This window comes from Leptosomus discolor, chromosome 1 (genome assembly GCF_034619465.1).
Source record: "Leptosomus discolor isolate bLepDis1 chromosome 1, bLepDis1.hap2, whole genome shotgun sequence".
NCBI lineage: Eukaryota > Metazoa > Chordata > Aves > Leptosomiformes > Leptosomidae > Leptosomus > Leptosomus discolor.
The window spans coordinates 142,359,949-142,373,883 of NC_141391.1; the positions used below are offsets into that span (position 1 = coordinate 142,359,949).

At 40.3% G+C, this 13,935-nt stretch overlaps 1 protein-coding gene across 1 annotated transcript in view; it reads left to right on the forward strand.

Annotated features, from left to right (window-relative positions):
- The window catches only part of EFCAB6 (EF-hand calcium binding domain 6), a 109,905-nt gene that overhangs the window by 70,641 nt on the left and 25,329 nt on the right, over positions 1-13,935 (forward strand). Inside the window, 5 exon segments of the mRNA XM_086461174.1 lie at positions 319-437; positions 2,016-2,038; positions 2,041-2,138; positions 4,996-5,051; positions 11,366-11,521. Of these exon segments, the coding sequence (XP_086317300.1) occupies positions 319-437; positions 2,016-2,038; positions 2,041-2,138; positions 4,996-5,051; positions 11,366-11,521 (452 nt within the window).

Sequence of the window (13,935 nt, forward strand, 5' to 3'; positions counted from 1 at the left end):
CATGCTTCAGCAGTGGACATACCCACAGCTCCATGCATGTTCTCATTCTCATATCCCCTGTTTTTGCCATCAGTAAGAAACTTTCCAAACAGACTAAATCACCTAAACACCTATGATGTCAATCCCGATTCAAGCACATCCATAGCGGGAAGTAGGAAACAGTAAAAATCAAATGAAAAAACATTAAAAGATGAAATTCAGATGTGCATGATTTTCCATTTCTTTCTGAATTCCCAGTATTCATTAAGCTTATAGAGAGATCAAACATTTTGTCAAAGTTGTTGGTTCTTGTTAATGATGATTTCTTTTACATTCCAGAATTTTCAGGAATTTGACAGTGAAGGAAATGGCATTATACAGCCAAGGGACTTGAAGAAAGTCTTGCTCAGATTTGGCATTCCAATCACCCCAGAAGAATTTAAGCAGCTTTGGGCAAGGTATGACAACTCTAAATGATTAGCTCTTGCCATAATGCATCTTTTATAGGATTACAGAGCCTTTGGTAGTGCAGTGAATGACAATAGATTACACTGCACAAGAAATCTTTTATTTTGTTATGATTGTGACCTCAGATCGTGACACTGTGTTACAGGAGACTACGTCTTATCATACTAAGCTCAAGAATACAATTAGATCCATCAGTTTCCAATGAATTAAAAGATAGGATTTTCTCTTGGCTTCAATATTACTGATCCCTTTAACATGTATTTTCTTCTTGGATACCACCTTAGGTCACTGGCTAAATTAACTTGATTTTCATCAATTTTGTTTATACACACGAACGCCTACCTCAGTTTGTGATGGGTGAAAGTCTGTTCCAGACGTCTCAGGTCAGGTGGGAACTGCAGACAAAGCTTCCATCAAAAAGGTCTGTGGACAGTCCGCATAGCATACACATCTGAAAGCAGTGCTGCCAGCCTCTCCTTTTCAGAGCACTACATTTACTTACAGTATTTTCAACCTAAATAGAAGTAATTCAGTCAAAAGAAAAATGCTACATACCAAATATATAACAAAAGGAAGTGAGGTAGTTTCATGCTGTGTAAACATGGCAAGTAACATCGTGAAATGTTTTTATAGACAACTAATTTGTTGTGAAGTGGGGTAAAATACTTGTCTGCCTTCAATAAAGAGGAGCTCTGCGATAAACTGTGTCTGAAATGGCATAGATGTTGACTGTATGTGACATTATACAAAAAGCTACCTTCATTATAGGTCTATTTAAAAAATAATTACTCTCTCTAACATATAGAACCTGAGTGTATTGCATTTTGGTTTCAAACTGTGTTAACTATATAGATTTTTCTTAGCACTGATTCATCTTTGAATTATTTTCTACTCCATTAGATTTTACTTTCCATTCGTATTCCTTATGGATGCCATGGCATGCTGAAGAGTATCCTTTTCATGCAGTTATCTGCTGCGCAACTTCACTCCCATCAGCCACTCCTTTTACAGAACAGCTAAAATCTCTTACGTGCCTGATGTGTCTGTAGCTTGAATAAAGGAATTAGAGTGAAGCTGAGGCTAAATGAGGCATTACCATGCATCAGAGCACTAGCAGAGGGAGAAACTGCAGGAGAAAATGCCTATGGAAGGGTTTATACCTAAGAAAATATGAAAAGTGTTTATGAAGCTAAGCTTATGTTTCTGAAGGGCAATTACAATTCTGAGTGTCTCAGACTTGTGTGACCACTTTGAGACACTCGAGACTGGATTTTTAGGAGCCCAGTTCTCTGCATCTCAAGCCAGACACTGAAAGGCAGCATAAGAGTTGGAGAATATTCCTGACAATTTGATCCTCAGGGTAGTATTTTCAGAATTGGCTCTGTGATTACAATGCATAAGCCCTGTTTTTTGAGTCTCATATAAAGTCACTCATTCTCACTGTGCTATGGTACCTCTATAAGGAAGGGAAGTCAGTGAGATTTAAGCTGTTAAGTCACTCAAGGACATCTGTAATGCCTTTCTGTGAGGAACACATGAATATTTAAAAAGAGCATTTCTTTTCCAAGGTATGATACAGATGCAAAAGGATATCTTACCAAGAATTTTTACAGAAACTGGGGATAGAGTTTGCACCCACTGACACAGGGCTCAGCAGACACATCACAGAAGACAGCTATGCACATTCACAAGTGCATTATAATAAACAGAAGAAACACTCAAAGCTGAAAGAGCAGCAGAAGCAGCAAACTAAAGCTCTGCATATAAGAGAAATTAAAGAGCAAATCAAGTAAGTTATTTATGAGTTTAGCATATAACTTTCTATGTTTGTATTTTGTTTGTTAAGATGACACTGCTCACAATACAAATGTAATATTACCAAAAAAAGACTCTGAAAAGCAGTCTAGGAAGGTACTGGACCAAGCTTATCCTTAGTGTTATTCCTTTGATTTGCTGGAGATAAGCCTAGCTCAGTGTGCACTGTGAGACTTTTTTGATAGGTATTCTCTATGGCTTATATTACTTATTTTATAGACTTGGTGGCAGCATCTGTACTGACAAATCAGAATGACCAGAGACATTCGCAGCCTCAGTCATCTACGGTGCTAGACTGCTAAAGCAGTCCTTGTCACACTTTGGGCTCTGTCAGCTAATGTTTTCCCTGATCACTCTCAGCACCATTTGGGAGCAAGAATGCTTCACGGACCGTTCTTTACAGGCAGTTTGCAGGCATCTGCTCCCTTCTGGTGGCTGAGAAGGTCCACTAGCAGAGATGTGCTAGCCAGCCTCTGTACCTGGAGCACTCCCTGGCCTTTTTATTGATATCATCTCAGCTTGTGGTTCCAGCCCTAACACTGCTATTAGCTCAGATTGAGGGAGAAGAGCAAGGGCAGTTTTGTCACGCTGCAAGTCTCTTCTCAGACTGCTTCAGACAACATAGACTTAGACCTACCTGATTACGCTCAACAGGGGCTTTTCTTGCAGCTGGACTGGGTGAGCGTGTAGGACGCTGGTCCCATATCCTACCCTGTCGTTTGGATGAGGGCCAAATAGCAATCACAGTTGGTTTCACATCCCTCTAGCAGGTAGTTAAATTGTTAGTAAATGGCTGTGTAGATGCAGCAAAATCCAGCCTTGACAAGGGTGGACCCTGGCTCCGTATGACAGAAATAAACATCTTGTCTCCAAGCAAGAGTCTCTGCCTCAAACAGAATCAACACTACCAGAGTTAATAGGTCATTTCTCCTGAGAAGAGCATTTGACAAACAAATGACAAAATGATATCGTACTCAGAGTGGAGTCTAATGATCCATGCTTGCCCTAGTGAGTCAGCAGTGATTAGCCTGCTGCTGCTATAGGATTCCTGCACCTGCCAGCAGACTGAGGCAACAGGAGAATCCTCTGTCTCAGCACGGTACTGTTAAAACTTTATATTTCCAGGTTATGGATAGACACCACCTGGATGCTTATCATGCTTTCTTCTTGTGCTTTCACTCTTCTTCTGAACTGGTTTGGGGTTTGTTTGTTTGTTTATTAGAATAAACCCTCAGGAGAAAGAAAAAAACAAAACAAAACACATGTGCAAATATACCCCCAAGAGCACAGATTTGCTTTGTTTTGTGCTTGGAAAATGTCTGGAAGTTGTAGGAACTAATAAATTATTATTGATAAGAATGGTAATTCCCCATGACATTGTTGGTAAAGGTGATACACTCGTAAACAAACAAGAGCATCCATGTCTTACGGATAAAGAGGCAGCTTGGGAAATCATTAGACAAAAGAAAACCCACAAAACACAGAGAGAAGCCTGTAAGCTAAGGGTTTTACCTTTTTACCCTGCTTCTTTAAATTCTGTTTTTCAGTATCCCAAATAGGCTGAAGGAATCAAGGGCAAAACTGTCTGTCCTTTTCAGCATCACAACTCTCCCACCTGCATTGCAGCTCTCTGGCATAAACTGCACTTATGACACCCACAGGTATCAACAAGTGTTGCACCTGTAAAAAAATGCGTAATAGACAACAGGGATGGTTAGGCAGCTGCTGTGTTGTCGGCATTGCTTATTGCTGTATTTGTAACTGTCTGATGTGAAACTTAGGCTCTGTCTCATACTGGGCTCTTCTGCTCTGTTCGTTGTACCAGCCAGTTGTTTCTAGTCTTAGACCTGGATTAAGAGCTCTTTTGGTCAGGAACCTTCTATTTCTTTCCTGTTAGTGCAATGCCAAGTGCAAGGTGGCCCAGTCTCCAATGCTGTAGATAAGAAGCAGCTCTGAAAGTAGGGAAGATGCTGTGCTGCAAGCAGAAATTATGCAGTGTGGCTCAAAGATGCAAATACTCATCCTGAAGCAGCTGGAGAGTAATTAAATCAATGGGGAAGACATGCTGGTTAAAAATAAAATAGTCATGATGTAACGTGCTGGCAGGTCCACATCATTTAGAATTATTTACTTTTGAGAGCCTACCATAACAATAACTAGGTATGGAACTATGTATGTGGAAATTGTATGCACAAATGCATACCTACAAGTGCACAGCAATTGCTTAACTGTAATTTGGAGGAAAACAGAAACTGGAAGACTGGGTCAAGTGTAACTGAATTCAGTTACCTGCTAGCAACCAGAGCCAGGTGTTTCTGGTTGAGGTGGAGCAGCCCTCTAATAGATGCACATGGAATATTCTGCCCCCTGCACTGGGGCTGTCTCATCCTGGGCAATGATGGAATTTGGTCTAAGCCTGCAGATAGGACTTTTATATTCCTTTCAAAAATTATGTTCTAATTCTTTGTTAGAGTCTGGCTTTTCTTTATTTATATATATAGGACATCCAGTTCTGTTCTTAATCTTTTGAAATTTCTGGCATCTGCAGCTTTGTCTGGGAATGAGTTCACAGCTTAATCGCTTGCGGTCTGCAAAAGTATGCCTTGTTATCGATTATTGCCACCTTTTGGTTCTGCTGAATGTTCTCTTTTTGTCTCCCACATGTCCTCACCCACCTCGTGGCCAGTGGGAGCAGACCTGTGGTAGCAGTTCCTGTCTGGTTTTCTCTCTCAGAAAGCTGGAAGTGCAAGAGGAGTTGAATCCAGGCCTCTGAACTCCTCAGATTTCATGTAAGGCCCTGGAAAGCCACAAATGACTCTTAAGCCGGAGTCATTGTCGGATGGATGAAATCCCTTGGCATGGTGGCTGTGAAGGCAGCGATCCAGCTGAGTGTCAGCTTTCTGCTCCAGGACCACATAAGACAGCTGAGATATGGGAAGCACAGGTGGGCACCATGCCCTCCTACTGCAGAGGTCAGTGTAAGGAGATCTGCTCTTGGTCAGGAGAACGGATGCGGTGGCTGCAAAACCGAACCATGGTGATCCACGTGGGTCTCAGCCCCCACTTCATTCTCGTTGAGTTGGAAAACTGATTCCTTTCACCTGTCAAATTCAGACTGGGAGGAGATATTTGCCTGGGTTGTGAATTTTCTCGTTATAGGACTCACTTCAGCAGCACTGGGAGCAGCACTCACTCCCCCTTCTGTGATCTTGCTTAAGCTCTCTCATTTCTGCTTGCACAGTGGCTGCATCCAGCCTGTGCCCTTTCTTCTGGCTTTCTGCAAGGGCTATGAACCTCACCCTGACAGCTTTGGAGCACTTTCAGTGCCCTGTGATTACACACTGTGAGGCAGACAAAAACTCTGGACATCTTACAATTCAAAACATACTGCTGTGCAGTTTTTTTTTTCTTTTTGCTTTTGTTGTAACTCACAGGAACAAATCTCCCAAATTAGAAACAGAGATTGAACAGTGGCTCTCCAGCTCTTCAAGAAAAATACAAAACATTTGCAAGAAAATATTATTTTTTGGCATTGTAGCTTGATTTATGGTTTTAATCCTCATTTTCTCCACGCATATATTTACTGCTGTGAGTGGAAAAATCACTGCTTGGAAATCTTTTGTCAGTCCAAAAATGTTGAATGCCTCAATTTTCCAAAAATATGAATCTCAAAAACTGTTTTGATTTTACTTCAGCCTTTACTTTCATTGGGAAGATTTAAGTGGAAGATTATAACGGTGATGAAGAATGGTACTGAAAGTAACATACAGTTGAAAGAGGGTACAATGTGGACCATATCACACCTTCAACGCACACCCTTGCAAGATGGAAGGAGTGGTGCTAAATAGTCTTCTGAGGCTGGAGGAGATCAATCTCTCAATGAAATCACAAACTGCCCTTAGGGTGGTCAGCTGGTTTTGGCTTTTAGGCTGCTGTATCCTGCTTCCTAGGTGCGACTCTCTTGGTCTCTTGCTGGGCCTCAGCATCCATGCTCCTCCGCCATTGCTGCTTTGCAATCGCTGTAAAGCCATGGGTTTTAAGCTGTGGCACATTACAGTAACTCAAAAAAGCAAACCCTCTGTCAGGAGATTTTAGATTTGTGTCTCTGCCAGAAAGTCTGTAGGCTTCTGAACATCATAAAACTCAGAGATGTAATTAGCAGATGTTGGATCTCTAGGGTCTCATATCTAAAAGGAGGTTGAAGGCGTCTAAGCTGGCTAGTCAGTAATTAGATACATGGAGATTCAAGACTGTAAAGACAGCCTGAGTGCAATGCAAGTGCACTCTGACTGATGTGCACCCTCTGCAGCACACTTCTATGCTCTTTCCGAGTCTTGAGTGTAAACCAAATACCACATGGTAACAGGAGCAGAATGTGAAAAAGAGGGAGGAATTAACTAGAAAAAAGAGATTTGAAAGTGAGAGAAAAGGTGATAGCTCTTTAGGGGCTTTTAGACACTCTAAACCACACTGGCAATATTGCAGTTTCCTTGAAAAGATTCACATCATGCTCTGAAGCCTATATACAATGGCTAGATTAATCATAAGGAAGTGCACAACTATTTTCTGGAATATTACAGGAGTAGGAGCTATCAAAGTTTTTAATGGCATGAAACCAAGCCAGGGTGAGAGGGCAATCCATGCAGCTGCAGAAAGTAAGTTGAAGGAATATTGCACTCCCAAGGAAACTTGAACTTTTGAAAGACATAGGTTTCATATGAGGATGCAGAAGGAGGAAACCTTTGAAGAATTTTTAGCTACTCTTAATATAACAGATCAGTCAAGTTGCTATGATGTTTTCAGAGATTCCATTTTAAGGGATCAGATAATGATTGGCATCAAAGATCCAAAGATACAGAAAGGATCCCAGGAAGGTAGGATCTAAAAAAAAAAAAAAAGGAAAGATAGAAATCTGTTTAGTCAAGCTAGAACAGTCATAAGAGGTAGTATGGCTATATCGGAAGGGGAGTGGGACATGCTGTCTATTGGGAAAGGAAACTAGAAAGAGTTTTGAAGACTCTTCAGAGCCAACTGCAAGAAGTAGCCAACATGCAACATACAAAAATTCACAGATTCACATTATGTCCAGGAGTTTAGAAATTCTTCAGCAGCTGTAAGAAATACAGTTATTTTGCGAGACCTTGCAACCAGAAGAGCAGAAGCAAAGGAATACCCTCCACATCCCCAGCTCTATATGATGGTGCACAATCCACAAATACAACAAAATATCACACAGAGATTTTGTGCAAAAGCTGCACAAGGGGGCTGCAGACTAATAAACACCTCTTAATTCAAAATTGGTGGTCAGTCAATGTTACCTCCAAACACACTGTAGAAAATCTGGCTCGGGAATCTCTACATATGAAGAAAGACTATTGAAACTGAGGGGGTCTACTGAGAATCTATCTTCTACTAAAGAATTGTATGAACTTAAATTGAAAAGTGAAACTCAGTAGTTTAAGTTTGTAGGCAGAAAGAGCTAATATTTGGTCTAAAATATGCCTAGCCGTAGGATTGGTTAAAGCAGTGAGTCTGATGAAGGAACTGTAAACAAAGGAGATCAGTACCCAGAAATTCTTAGTGTCAGAGATAAAGTAGACATAGAACATAGACCTGTATTTTCACAGCAATGTGTGCTGCTAGGAACATTCCTCTGGTTGTGAGAGAGAAGCTCGTAAGGAGCTAGATTATTTAGGAGTAATGGTGGGAAGTTCAAAATTGAAGAGCCAGTTAGCAACAGCAAGATCAAAAGACAAGTCATTGAGCTTGTTCTTACATCCAATGGGGCTAAGTATATGTTTCAGGACAGACACTGCCCTATAAAGGATATTTTCAGATAAAAGGACTGCATATTTTTTTACAAATATTATTTTTTTACCAAAAATACAAATTCATATTCTTCTGCCAAAATTCCTTGCATGACAGGAGTTTAACACTATGCGTTTTTAGACCACTGTACAGGAGATTCTGCTTTCAAAGACTTCCTTTAGGCTTAGAGTCCCTTCTTGAGTTTTCACAGGAAGAAGATACTGAAGGTGTCAAGTAGAGAGAAAACTAGTAGGGAATCTGAAAAAAGTATCCAAGAGGGCCTGAGAAGTAGGATTAGACAGAAATGCAAATGTAAGGGCAGAGAAATAACAAAAGATTAACTGTCAACAAGATAAAACAGAGTCATTAAAAATATGCCAACCACAACTATAACAAGGGTGTCCAGAGGCCTGTTAGCATGTGAAAGTTACATGAGAGTTCATTTCTCTTGGGCAATCTGTGCGAGCAGCTTTTGAGTTAATACACAAAATGGACATATTGGGCTGTAAAGTGGGAAAATAATTCCCAAATTAAAGACATTAATAAAGACAACTCCTGGCCTTACCTATATTGGCACTAGAAGACAGACAAAGTCTTCAAAAGATGGTTTACAGGCAGTATTATTGAAAAAATAATCAATGGAAATATGTGGCCTGTGTTTCTAGCTCTGCCTCTGCTCTGGCCCTGCTCTCTGATTGTAAGAAATGTCACATATTTGTTTATCGATCTGTTATGGTCAGAGCTGAGACAAACCACTTTGAAGGCAAAAGAAAGACCAGCTTCCAGAATATAAAAATAGTGTGACGTTTAGTGGGGGGTTTTTTAGGTAAAAACATTCAATTTGACAATAAAGTTTAAGCTGGAGAAATAATTACTGATCAAAGACACACTTTCTAGAACATTCACGGAGTATGCTCTTGAAAACAACACAGAGGATGGCACAACACCTGGAAATACAATTTTTAAAAGTATTACCTGGTTTCGGAAGGAAATTGGCAAGGTTTGGTGAGGCTGTACAAAAGATGAAACAATGCAGAAAGTTATGAAGGTTACGACCTTGTTGGGTAGGAAGGGCATTGCATACCAAGCCCATATGACCAATCAGATCAGTTTTCTGTGTTCAGCGGCACACACTTCAGAGGTAACATCATGGTGGTGTCAATGCGTTATGACCTGACATGCCTCACAGGGTGCAGGACACTCACAAGGCTGCTGAAAAAAGTAAAAGAAAAAAACCCATGTGTTGATACATCTGAACCTGTTGACTCAGGCATTAGCCCGAAATTGCTTTTGGATTGAATTTAACATCAGAACATGTTACGGCATGCATTAATGCTCTGTTTGTTTGGATACGGAGCCCCAGAAATTTTGCCTAGCAATGGTGCCCTGTTCAGCAGCTCAGACCTGAAATGATTTGTAAGGAATGAAGGATATTCAGACACCCCGAATACAACGGTGAGCTAAGTTAAAGCTGTTAAAAGACAGTTCGAACAAGCTGTATAACTAAGAAATGATCCATACTTTCACTGAACTTCAGAGAAATATCGGCAAAAATTGGTTTCTTGCCATCTGAAACTTGGTTAAGCAGAGAGTCCCGGTACTCCCAATTTAGTCCATGTAACAGTGGAAGGTACAATGGGTCTAAAGCATACAATAAATTGCTAACAACCCACCTAAGTCACATCATAATTCAGATTTTATTAAGGTAGCTGGTGCTGTTTGCATATACTATGGTGTTTCCTGGACCCTGAGGACTGTGGGGAAATTACTCTTTGTTCATATGAAGTGCAAACTCCAAAAGGACAGATTCTCAGGAGAAACAGTTGGCAAGGAAAATGTATTGTTCGTGTAGAGGCTGTACTGAACTTACAGCTTCTTGAAAACAAATGGAAAACCAAGGATTCTGCAATGCTGTGAGAGGAAAGACAGCACCAATAACTCGAGCTGAGACCAGATGCCTCTGAGGAGATCCGTGAGAGTTTGTAGAGCTCTGAAAAGACTTGCTGAGTATTACTAAAAAGCATATGAAATTTAACATGCCCCATGTTAGCCTTATAACAACTGATTGCCTGGTATTCATATGAAGGGGAAAATGTAAAGCTTATGTCCTGGCTGATTGACTGTGGCTTAAGAAGGAGCAGAGTGAACTGGTCTGAGCTGTCAGATACACAGACAGGCTTGGGGAGAGGCTGAGGCAACGAATCATGCCTGATTATGTGGGTTACACTGTTGAACTGTACTGGCACTGCAATAAGCCCTTTACACTACAAATCCTGAGTCTCTAAAGAACCCAGCCTCCACTCTCTGTACCCTAGGACTATCAGAAGGAGCAATCCCAAAGCAAATGGAGTGCAGCTATAGGTACTAACCCAGATCCAAACGTGTATTTTTTGCCATAAGGGTAGCATCTTGTAAGTGCAGAATATATGTAGAGAATGTATGTATACTTGGTAATCTACATCAAGACATAATTCACAGCTATTTTAACTTGCATTAATCTTAAGCCGTTTTGCTAGTTGAAGACATGCAGTAATGAGAGATGTTTGTGCCTGACTTGTCTTCTTGAGCCAAGATGGGGAGAGGCATTGGTTGAACCCAGAGGCAGAGAGGCGTATGGCTTGTGTTTCCGAAGTTTGATCAATGGGTCCCTGATGTCAGTGAAATGTAAGTGACAAAATAAGGTGGGAGGAAGAGTCAAGATTTTGAGGCCTGAAAGCAATCATGTGTAAGAAATGATAAATTTCTCAGAGAGGTTGATCTGAAGTCCACATGAGTCAGCAGAAGCTTTGTACACTTCTTCCCTTGGGCATGGATCAGGCCCTGCACTACTTCAGGCTTTGGTCAGGTCTAACTGTTTTGTTGAAATAGTCGTTCTTACTATGTCAAAGTTTCAGGAGCCTCAAATTGCGGAAAATATGCTGCCAAACCTTTATCATTTTAATGGCTGTCTTAAACATTTTGTAACTCTAATCAGGACAGACTTTAAAAGAAAGAACTATGTTTTGTATCTGCAGTTCTGAATGGAGAGAGTAGCCAGTTAATCACCCGAGTAACATTTCTTTACAATGAGAGGCTTGAGCCATGCAATTCCACGTGCAAATTAAATAGGGGGGATGTTGTGTTTGAGGTTTATTTGTGAACGATTTGGCAGTCTTTGAATAAATTGTATGAACTTACCACACACAAATAAGCTTAAAATCTTTCTCTGCTCCTCCACCCCTATTTTGTATATTTGTTTGTATCCTTTTTATCTGATTTAACAAAGGAGCTAAAATAAACATCTGCTCTCTTTCAGGGATAAATTTAGGGATTACTTCCAAGATTTCAATAAGGCCTTTCATAAAGTGGATAAAAATAAAGATGGCTATGTAACAGTATGTGACCTGCAGAGGATACTACAAGAATTCAACTACTACTTTGATCACGATCAGTTCAGAAGTCTTCTAAAAAGGTTTGTGTGATTAACTCCTAAGGACCTCTTCGGTCGCACTCAGTAAAGCCCAGAGGCTTCTACTTAGTGTTAAGCATGTAAGAAGCTCTGTTAAAACTAATGGAGATACTCACATGCTTAAAACTGCGTATGCCTGAAAAATCTTTTTAGTTAATGTATTGATTCTGTAGGTAACGAGAGTTAAATGGCTTCTTACATAAAAAAGTATGATTTGAATGTGTGTATTTGTTTGCTAGTTTGTTTTATTTATTTAATTTCATTTTAATAGAGCAAGTGTGTGAAACAGATCCTGTTCAAAATAGATAGAGAATTAAATCAGGTTATAAAATAGCAATGATTTTCAAATGATCCAATGCTGCTGCCATACAAAACTATGCTTTTAATTCTCTATGTTAATATGAGTAAGAAGAAAAATCTCTTCCGTAGAGGCTGAAGAACACAAAGGGCCTGCTCCAACATTAGATATTGCGGTTCTCTGCACCAAACAGTCCCTCAAAGGTCGTATGCCTGGCAGCACTGGGTTCTGTTCTCCAGAGCCTGCCAGACCAGACTCTTTTTTGAAATAAAATTAACAAAGTCTTTTCACAGTTCACCTTTAATTGGGTGATCAACTTTTTATGAATTGAAACCTTAATAGGAATCTGCTGCTTGTTTCTTTCTCAAAGACCTCTTGATGATAAACACCTCCATTCATTGTAATTTTGTGCAGATTATTCCTTTCTTGATCCAAAATAGTCTTTTCTAAATAATACAGAGTAGATTAGCATATGCATTTAGTTTTATTACTAAAATTTTAATGCCCACTTGGCACTTTATTTCTCTGCTGAAATGGTGTTGATTATTTCCTTTTCCACACACTGTCTCCAATATTGGAGCCAGCTTGACACGGGTAGTATGTGGGAGTGCTGTGCAGCTGCAAGATGCAAAATCAGGGCTCTTGAATATTTTTTTTCTTACTAGCAGATATGGGGTCTATAGTTAATTTCTTTTCCAGCCTGTTTTATAAAGCTTCCTCTTTGTTTTACTGGCTCTCCCCATTAATTAGGCATTCTTGTAACTGGATATTCTGGTGATTGGTAGCTGAGACATTGGTCCCCAGTGATTTACTGTGGAAACAGATGATAAAAGTACGTTACCATAATTCAGTTTTAAACAAGAAAATCAGGGTTATGTAGTGGGGCCATCTCCTCTGTCAAGTCTTGGCTACCTAGGACTTGCCTTGACCATAATTCTAACAAAAAAGCTGAATGTAAGACTAAAAAAAGTCCAGCATTGCCCCTGCAGCGTAGGAATTGTCTACCCAATACGTGTGCGTAAAGAATCTGTACTTCTGATAATTGGCTCTAATATTATTAAAGTCTATTAACAAACCTCTCCATAGGTGGTAACTCTAAGGTCAACCTGGAATAATTGTATGGGAGCCAATGGATCTGTATCAAAACCACTTAACGTATGTTGTAGTCTAGAGACTCTGTCTTTCAGCGGTAGGAAATTCCACAAACTGACCACACTGGCTTTATACTGGGTAAGCGAGAGCACAGCAAGTCCCTGCTACTCTGTCCCTTCTGGTGATGAGCTCTACAGGCTCATTAGACAGGTTTGCAGTCTTTGTTTAAAATATACTAGGTGTCTTTTCATTAAATGGTCACAAGTCACAGGACATTGAAGGAAATCTTTTCGTGTAACCGTTAGAGCTATTCATCTTTTCTTAATCTTTCATGCTACCTAACTTTTATATTCACATATTTTCTGCATATGTGAAGCTTTCCTTAATTCCAGTCTTTTTATGGTAAAACATCTTTGAATAAAAATTAATCTAGTTTGGTAACAAAGTCGTCTGCAAAAAAGCCTTCCCAAATCATATGCAAGAGCTCATCTTTCCCCATGCTGATATTTGATGCAAAAATATATTCACTGTTGTCACCTGGAGCTATCTGTAGTCAGCTCTGTAACCCACTGAATTTCCGATGTGACAGAACATGAGATTCCCCAGTGTCTGTGATCCAGCAGATGTTTCAGCTGACAGACAGAAATTCAGCAAGTTGTGAGTGCAGCCTGCAGAGCCCATGGGCTAGGCTCCCAGGTACAGCTTGACCACAAGCAATCAGAAGAGAAACCCTCACTGGACACAGGGTGCCATGAGTCAACGGCAGTGGCTGCTGGGCCAAATGCACCAGCCCGCTGTGCCGCTCAGTGGACACACCAAGGAAGGGAGGGCCAGTGCCTGAGACAGTGAGGCCGAGTCCTGCCAAGAACATGTAAAATAATTGTCTAGTGGCCTGACAAACCGTGCAAAGAGAAGTGCGGGTTGAGAAGGAAGGTAAGCCCTTCTATCACAAACAGAAAGAGAAGCATTATATGGAACCTGATTTGGTTTCCTCCCATGTCATAGAAAAATCATGAGTATAGACCTG